At 35.5% G+C, this 8,999-nt stretch overlaps 2 protein-coding genes across 3 annotated transcripts; one reads left to right on the top strand and one right to left on the bottom strand.

Moving 5' to 3' along the window:
• The first annotated feature begins 1,270 nt into the window (after positions 1-1,270).
• LOC147540439 (putative F-box protein At1g70970) lies at positions 1,271-4,747 on the top strand. Of its 2 annotated transcripts, XM_086643714.1 has the most exons (3): positions 1,271-1,380; positions 1,494-3,079; positions 3,170-4,049. In XM_086643714.1, the coding sequence occupies exon 2, from the start codon at positions 1,515-1,517 to the stop codon at positions 3,039-3,041; it is 1,527 nt and encodes a 508-aa protein (XP_086499840.1). In that variant the 5' UTR covers positions 1,271-1,380; positions 1,494-1,514; the 3' UTR covers positions 3,042-3,079; positions 3,170-4,049. The 2 variants fall into 2 exon arrangements, with proteins under 2 accessions (XP_086499840.1, XP_086499839.1); XM_086643713.1 differs by having other exon boundaries at positions 1,494-4,747.
• A 369-nt stretch (positions 4,748-5,116) lies between these two features.
• LOC147540438 (10 kDa chaperonin-like) lies at positions 5,117-7,050 on the bottom strand. The gene is made up of 3 exons (XM_086643712.1): positions 6,828-7,050; positions 5,429-5,568; positions 5,117-5,309 (listed from the first exon to the last, which is right to left on the bottom strand). The coding sequence occupies exons 1-3, from the start codon at positions 6,930-6,932 to the stop codon at positions 5,261-5,263; spliced, it is 294 nt and encodes a 97-aa protein (XP_086499838.1). The 5' UTR covers positions 6,933-7,050; the 3' UTR covers positions 5,117-5,260.
• Between the last annotated feature and the right edge of the window lie 1,949 nt (positions 7,051-8,999).

Genomic DNA, 8,999 nt, shown 5'->3' with positions numbered 1-8,999 from the left:
ATCAAATACAATTACAAAACCAAGATGGAAATGAAAAGATTATCATCGAAATCCTCTGAAGATCATCAAGAATCTTCCATCGTCTATCTCGCTCTCTCCCCATCCCGTGCACACAGTTCCAACGAAGAGAACTCTTCCTTCCGCTAAAACCAGACCTTGAGGAAGGTTTCTAACGAAACGCTCCTCGAGGGTTTCGTGGTTGACAAACCACAAACCTCTCATGGTCAGCTGACAACGAAATCTTAGAGAGATCTACAAAGAGAGAGACAAATCTACATAAAGAGATCTACAACGAGTGGGAGTAGAGGTGTACATTTAGTATCCGAACCGACCAATCAGATCCAAACGAATTTGAGTCGTTTGGGGACCGATCCAATGATGATCTGGATTGGTTTGGTTGTTAAAAGGTCAAAAACAAATGGTTTGGATCGGTTTATGGATTTGGTTGACGAATAACCGAACCAAACCATTGATTATTATTTTTATATATAAATATATATATATATATATATATGATGGGAATCATGAATGGTTTAAGATTCAATAGTTAAGTTAGTTCCATCAAAACATTAAAATATATGTGCGGTCGATTCAATATTAAAAGAGGGAACCATAGAATTTCAAGTCACTATATTTACAAATTCAAAGTAAAAGAATTTCTTGGGGTGAATATGCCATATTTCCATCATACTTTTTACACATGTTATCTTTGTAATTGTACCTATAATAGTAGAAAATTTCAAAAGTAAGAGTTCTAAAAAAATTTAAAGCTCTTAAGGGATGAATTATTCTTTAGGAGTATTTCGGAAGCCTTCAAATATGAAAGTTGTTTTCGTGAGTTACTAACTTTATGAGAGTAAAATCAAACTATCCATAAAATTTTGTAAACCTCCGCCCTTGCTTCCACAATTACTCCTAATAACCATGGTGCTTTTATCGTGGTTGAAATTCGGTCGAGATATATATATGTTCAAAAGAATCTAAAGAGAGATAGTAAAACACTTTCTCTCTCTAAATCTTGACCAACCACATACTAAGTTTTGTCCAAAACAAAAATCTAAGATGTGGGTGATTTATATATATTCAAGTTAAGTGAAATTTTCATCATTCATTTAACCAAAACTCACTCAATTAATCAACAAACAAGGGAGTAGGTGGGAGTCCCTTTACAGCATTATTCTTTTAGTACTAATGTTCTTTTTTAAAGCATTATTGTTTTAGTACTAATCTTCTTTTTTAAAGCATTACTCTTTTGATTAATCTTCTTTTTAGGTGACTCGATACAGACCAGAAGGCCTCTCTCTATCACTCTCCTGATCTCTGTAAGTTGTTGGATCGTTGAGTCTCTCTCTTGCCTTACCTAATGATCTTCTAACTAGGGTAAGTCATACTCTACTAGTGTTTGGTTTACCATGTTTTCACCATGTTTGTGCAAAAATTTTCAATTTTAGTACTTATGAAATTTTGAGGGTTTGAAATTTGATATTGGACAGGGAAGAAGGTTCGAAATAATCATGATTTCGAGGACACAAATTAAAGATGCTAGTTCGAAGATTATTTGTCGTTCAAGTGATACTATTAGTAGTAGTAGTAGTAGTCTTGTTGATGATGATTGGTTGGTATTTGAGGTACTAACCAGACTTCCAGTTAAATCGCTTTTCCGTTTTAAGAGTGTTTGTAAGAGATGGTGTTCCTTGATTCAAAAAGATCAAAACTTTATTGAATCACATCTTCTTCTTAATCTTTCACGTCTTCGTCGTCTATTTATCGTCATTTCTTTACCTGGTATAATACGGAGAGAGAAGAAAGTGTATGATAAAAATAATAGAATCAGCTGTATAAGCCTTTGGCCATATGAGGAAATCTATATTACAGCTGAACTAAAATTGTTTGGAGATGAAGACAAACGAGTAGACGCTAGTGCTAGAAATGTTTTTGTTGTTGACACACTAAGGAAGGTGGATTCGACCGAATATGATAGAATTACGAATCCTGTAAATGGTTTGATATGTCTCATTGACTCACGTTTCAAGTATGCTGTTAGTATATGCAATATTAGTACCAGAGAATTGTCACCGTGGTTTGAATCGTCATTGTTGTCGGGAGAAAAAGAACGTAATGGCATCCCTTGTTGTAGGATGAAGAACTATGACCGTGTGGAGCCCAACTACCTATTTGGTTTTGATCCTTTCACTAATGAACACAAATTGGTCTGTGTGTGGATAGTTATTTCTAAAGGTCGTCAACGCCAATATTTGATTTGTGAGGTATTAACGGTAGGGCGTAGAAGTATTAATGGTGATATTAGATGGAGGAGGATCAAAGAGGTCCCAGAGGTCCCTTATGGCATAGGGCGGAATTCTGTTTGTGTCAATGGTATTATTTATTGGAGGCCTTCTGACCGTAATTTTTCGTCCTGGGGTAGTGAAAACCGTCCTATATACATAATGGCATTTGATATAGGAAGAGAGAAATTTAGAAAAATCACAGTATCTGATTTCATCCTTGATCAACCTCCCCATCGTTTCCCAGTAGAAAACCACCCCCTCGGAATTCCATTACATCTACATTGTGAGTGTGTTCAGTTATTAGAAGTAAGTGGGCGTTTAGCCATGTTAGTTAGAATGAACAATTGTATGTTCAAGATGTATATGTATGAAAATGATGATTACAAGTTGGACGAGGATATCAATCGAACGCCTATTGGTAGCAGTGATAGTTTTTCAAGTAATAACAATGGAAGATGGAGTGAGGCGAGTACTATCACGTTGCCTTCTACTAAGAAGAAGAATTGTGTTGGTAGGTTTTGTACCTTTTCAGGATCAGATGATGAGATAATATTTACATCATCTGAGGAACTAGGTTGTCATGGAAAAGTGGGGAAAGATTGCGACTCTTTTTATTCTTATAATTGGAAGAAGGGCTGTTGGAGAGAGCTTGATGTAAGCTCCTCGTCGGTTCCACATTTATGCAAAAACCGTTTTGTTACTACTTTCTCAGAGAGCCTTCTACCAGTTAACAATGACAAAGATGTCTTCTAGCACATTGTAGCGGATGGATCAAACTTCATTCCTTCCTTGTAAGTAGTAAGTTGGCTTGTTTTAATTTTTAGTACTTTCAGTTTGAGTTTTCTTTCCTTGAGTGGTGATGAAATTGAATGGTAAACCAGGAAGTAAGAAACTCCGCACTCCAAAAGTCCAAAGAGAATCGATAAATTTAGTGAGACAGAACGATACAGTTGTAGTATAACAAGCTTGAGTTATCTCGATAGAGAAACCATGTCCCAAAGTAACCTATAAACTAGATTGACTAAACAGCCTGGACCAAGATTTGTAGGCTCAACATCTTAGCAGAGCTTCTACAAAAAAAAGAATAGTTGCCTGAAGGATTGCCTCTGGAGCTGTTCTACTGCCTTTCTAGGAGCTTCAAGTGCCTTGCTAAGCAGCTCTATGCGCGGACACAAATATTTCATAGCCCATTGACCTAGAAACCTTTTTTAAGGAGCTACAGCTGTTGTCGACAATATAAAAGTTTTTTTGGTAGACCTGTAAGTATTCAAATTAGCATCACGCTTTAGCCAGTACTCCGATGTGCAGAAGCCAGTTTTGGTTTATTTGGTCGAATTAGTTCAATAAGGACAGTTATGAGCCAAGCGAACAACAATTTCAGCCGATAACTGATCCAGGTTGCGTATGATATTGCAAAAGATGGTGTCCACTCAAAAGAGTAGACTTAACGTTGCTGATCCACGTACTCCACACTTAACTCCCGTTGGATACGACAAATGGAAAAACATGGTTTCCAGAGCATTTCTTCATTGCACCCCTCTTATCCACGTAGCTGATGAGGTAGGAGGGCATCCAAAATGTCAGTCATATTCGAACGATTCAGAAAAGATTAGGATGATGACCACACGACAAAGATGACACACAGAAACGGTCCAGTTTCAATTCATCCAAAAACACAATCATCCCATGTATAAACAAATATAAAAAAAACGCTGTAACATATCCAAATTATCGGTAATATTCATACGGTTCATTAAGAAATTGAAAGAATTTTGATAGCTTACGACTACGTCTACTTGAAACAGTCAATTATCTATATTCTCTTGGAGTTCAATGAAATTCGGTGTCCTTCAAAAAAATCCAAGATAGCATTCTGAATATCTTCTATTGAATACTTGATATACGTCTCTGGGTGTTTCCCATTCTATATTATGCTCCTGAATCACCCAAGAAGAGATGGATAAGCCAGTATCAATTTCTCTGTTATTGATACCCTTAGTTCTTCTCTTACCACCCAAGTCACTTGTGTTCAATGAACTTCTTCGAATATGTAATTGAATGTCTTGAATCTTTCTCTCAATACTTTCTTTGACACCCCAGACGAGAAACTACCACTTGTATGTAACCCTTCGTCTCTCAAAGCAATATAGAATTCTCATCCACGTCAATTTCTGGTAACTAGTAGCCGATTGCCTTACTTTCCCTGATAGCTTCTTTAGGTAGTCTGTCTCCAATCATTTCTTGTAGCTCAGGTGATTCTTTGACCTTATGAAGTATGTAGTGAATGTTGTTCACGAGAAAAAGATGAGGTAAAGATGGGTCTTTATAGTGTTTTGATTTTTCTTCCATGTTTACTTGTAAGTTCAAAATGATCCATATCAAATGGAGTGCAAGGTAGTACATCTACCGATCTACGCACTTAGGGGTCAAAAACATCGATCGGGTCGATTGTCTCTCAATCTCGAGGAAAAAAAGAGGGACTATAGGCGCACCGAAATTGTCATAGACTCAGCTCGCACTCGACTAGGCCTGATCCAATCTTGAGTTGATCAACACATACTCAAACCAATCTGAGTGCCTTCTATGGACATCAAACTACTTAGTCCAAGGCCCACAGCGAATTCTACAACCTAAAAGAGGGACGGGCCTAAGCCAAATTTTTGGAGCATCTGTTCACCAGACGGAAAAAAAAAAAAAAAACTAAAACCAACATACACAACCTAGATTGGACAACTTTAAGAGGCTGTCAGGGTAGGGCAGAGAGGAATCATACAAACAAATATTTCAGTTGTGTACATGCAAATAGCAGAATTATGAAATCTCAAACGTTTGCTGGTTTCTCCAAGAATGGCATATTATCATATTTTTAAGCTAACATAAAACAAGATATAATCTGCATTTTTGGAACAATTCTCTAAAATCAAAAATAGATCGTTCAAAGTCTTTTTTCTACCGATACCCACATAACTAGATCAATCGTGCAGAGTTCCCAAGATGTCATCATCTCTGTAAAGATGGTACCTGAAACAGTTTCGAAGAAACAAACCAAAAAAAATTTAGTTGCTTTGTTCATATCAATCAAAGTATACCCGAGAAAAGCATAATACAATCGAATAACATTAAAAGAAAATTGAACTTACTCTTTCTCATCAAGCTTGATTTCAGTTCCTCCATACTCGGGCAAGAGAACAGTGTCGCCTTCTTTTACACTAACAGGGATAAGTTTACCATCTCTATCACGAGCTCCAGGACCAACAGCAACAACTTTTCCAGAGTTAAGCTGATAAATGATAGTATAGTTTCAACTTGTCAAAACAGAACAAAAGATGAAAGGGATAGAACAGGATTGTTTTCCAAACTCAAAACAGATAACGACATTGAGAGAATAGTCCCGTGGACTGTGGACAAAGAGAAGTTTCACGAGTTTTCCTTTTTCGGAAGAGAAACAACCAATCTATGACGAAAGGAAAACATGGACAAGTTTGAGAACATGTCCAACTATAAAAAAAGATAGAAAACAGAAACCACACCTTCTCGAGATGGCACATGAACTACAATTTAGCAATTAACGCCTCCAAAGAACAGAAATGCCCCAAATAGCGTAGGTTGTGACAATTTCCTCTTATTCCACCAAGAAGAGAGCATCATATGCACTTAGGCTCACACTACCATATTATGTTAGTAACCACCCAACTCAAAACCAACTAACCATGAGCGGAGAGACCTTGGATACTATCAAGTGTGGGCCTAGTTCTGATACTATATTTGTCATGGTTGTGCCAATCACGTGTGGGCCTAGTTCTAGTACCATATTAAATTTGTAAATACCAAACACAAAATCAATAGGCAATGATGAACTTGGATACTATAACATGTTAGAGTAGCTTTGGTTCCATAAGTATAATGGTTGTGCCACTCATGTGTAGGCCTAGTTCTACTACCATATCAAGTTTGCAGACAGCCAACTCAAAACGATATACACCCAATCCAAAACCAATTGAAAATGAGCGGAGACACTCTGAATACTATATACTTAGCTAAGATACTTCCCTTTGTCCATATCGAACTATTGTCACAGACATAACTAGTGCGCTTCTTAGTTCTTAAAATCACTTGTATAATGCATGGAAATTTGCAGTAAATTTACCACTTCATTTGTGAGTCAATTCAACTTAACCATGAAATTAAACTACTAAGCCACACCAAGAACATTAAAGAGTTTAGGAACTCAAGAAACATAATGACAAGCAAAAACCTATTAAAAAAACACTGAAATTATATTTTTATAGTTCATAATAATACTTAATTGGAACAAAAATCTAAGATATGGGTGGTTTATATATTCAAGTTGACTGAAATTTTCATCATTCATTTAACCAAACCTCACTCAATTAATCAACAAACAAATGAAGTAAATCAAGATTAGATTTTTATCTAACTACAAACAAAACCCAGAAACAAAAACCTTCTAAAAACAGAGAAAAGGTGAAAAAATTAGTAGAACTAGATGAAACTAGGGTAGGAAGAGAAATCATTTACCTTGCCGACCTTCTCAGGGAGTAAGATTCCAGCATTGGTTTTTGATGGAGGAAGGATTTTCTCCACCAAAATGCGATTCAGAGAAGGTAGTAAACGCTTTGCCATTTCTTCCTTGAGAGAATTCTAGAGAGAGGAAATGAGACGAAAATTTGAGATCTTTCACAAATGGGTAAGGGTTTAAGGAATGTACATATGAGAACCCCAAGCTAGGGTTTATGATCATAGTAATTTACATAATCACCCTTCACTTTTTAAGGGCCTTCCAATAATGGATTGTTTTAAAATGGGCTTTATTGTAAAGCCCAAGTATCAAGTTTATAGGCTTTAAGCCCATAACATTTGGGAAATTTTACTGACACCACAAAGTGATCGAAGGAAACTACTCATGGAAAGAGGCATCCGATAAGTAAGAGGAGAGAAAAACAATCATTCCAGAGACTCTCATCGACAGTAAAAGTACGAAAATTCTAAGTTTATAGATCAGGCTCGTCTGCACACTTACACCCTCGCATAAGGGTGTGAGTCGATGGGTTGGTCGTCTAGACATCTTTTAGTACAAGACTACTTCAAAAATGTATATGGGTTTTTCGATTTAAAGACAATTCATGGATGATTCAAAAAATGTATGAAAGACTTGTATCTTCCAAATGTAGTTTAACTTGATGATTCTAGTTTCCACCAACCACCTTATTAAATTTGTGTCCTACAAGATAAAAGGGATAATGACATTCATAATGTCTATGAAAATATAATGGCCCACTAGAAAAAGCATTTTCATAATGTTGATTTTCCAATGATACAAGATTACACTTTGACCATAAAAACAAATATTTGAAAACACTAAAACAATGTCATAATGTTTTGTTGTTGTTAACATTTTACTATAGTAAATATATCATTTTAGTAGTTTTTTATTGAAAAGAAGTAGTACTAAAGAAAAGAAATTAAAAGAGGGTAATAGTTAAACAAAAAATGTAAAAATTCAAACACTATATTGATTTTTTTTTCAAATGTTTGAAACGATTATGATAAAAGATATTGAGTTGAATGAAAAAAGTTACGTGATTACCATAAGTTTTTAGAATAACAATATATTGCAAATACAAAAGGTAAAATTATTTCCTTTATAAGAGTGTTTTCCAAGACAACCAAAGAATTCCATAGAGAGATAGAAAGTTAGAAACTCTGTTTCCTTTCCCACCCACATTTTCTTCACCCTAATGATGCTTAAAACTATTAGACAGGGTCTTTGCTTGTTCATCTAAAGCAATTTTTACATTGTAAAGGTTTGAGGCTTCCAACTCTAGCTTAGTTGTTAAATTGTGATTCTTCTCCCATCTTGTTTCCTACTTGATCTTAGTAGATCTAAGAACATCTAATTGAGAAGTACTCAAATACTATTATATTTACTTAGTTTATATGGCACTATTAATTTCACAAAGGGTAGTTTTAAAGGGCCCCCCTATAAGTGTTATAGGGGCCTCCCTCAAGGCAAATTTGAAAGGGAGTTTGTGAAGGAAAGGGGCTCCTATAACACTTATGGGAGGCCCCTATATTTCTTTAGGTTTTAGCGTTCTAAGTCAAGCACGCATTGTTTTACTTGTGAGAATTAGATCACATGCCTCTGTTAAGCCTACTAAATCTAAGCTTAGCTCTAATACCATGATAAAGTTGAGCCTTTTGGGACTCAAAAATGTCTCTAATACCATAAACATTAATACTTTTTTTTTTTGTTAATATTAGCACTATATGTCTATGTTGGGTTTTGGTGTTTAATACATCAAATCATCAATCTTTTCTTCGAGAAGAAAAAGTGAAAGAGATGAAAAACATCATCATTTTGTGAAAGAAAAAAAAAATGAGGATTACACCACCTTTTATTCCCTCTACATTTTGCAACCTTAATGGCCCTTCTTAGGCTATTTCATACTTTGTTTTACTCATATGTGATGAACCAAATGGCTAAAAGATAAAATCATATTCGAGGTCTCGGAACTTTAGAATGTTTTTGTGTATTGTCTGGTTCACCGAAGCAGTTGATTTGTAATGATTTTAAGTGTGTTTTAGTGAGACGGTTAGATTAAAACGAATCATATTCAAACGATGAAAAACCAAACACCACCTAATTAAGTTGTTTCCAAGTTATTATCCAACTCAAGAATGGCACAAATG

Source organism: Eschscholzia californica, unplaced genomic scaffold (assembly GCF_041429995.1).
Source record: "Eschscholzia californica isolate CP2 unplaced genomic scaffold, dmEscCali1.0.p SCAF_5, whole genome shotgun sequence".
NCBI lineage: Eukaryota > Viridiplantae > Streptophyta > Magnoliopsida > Ranunculales > Papaveraceae > Eschscholzia > Eschscholzia californica.
The sequence above is the reverse complement of the archived record's forward strand: the minus strand, read 5'-3'. Positions and strand labels throughout refer to the sequence as shown.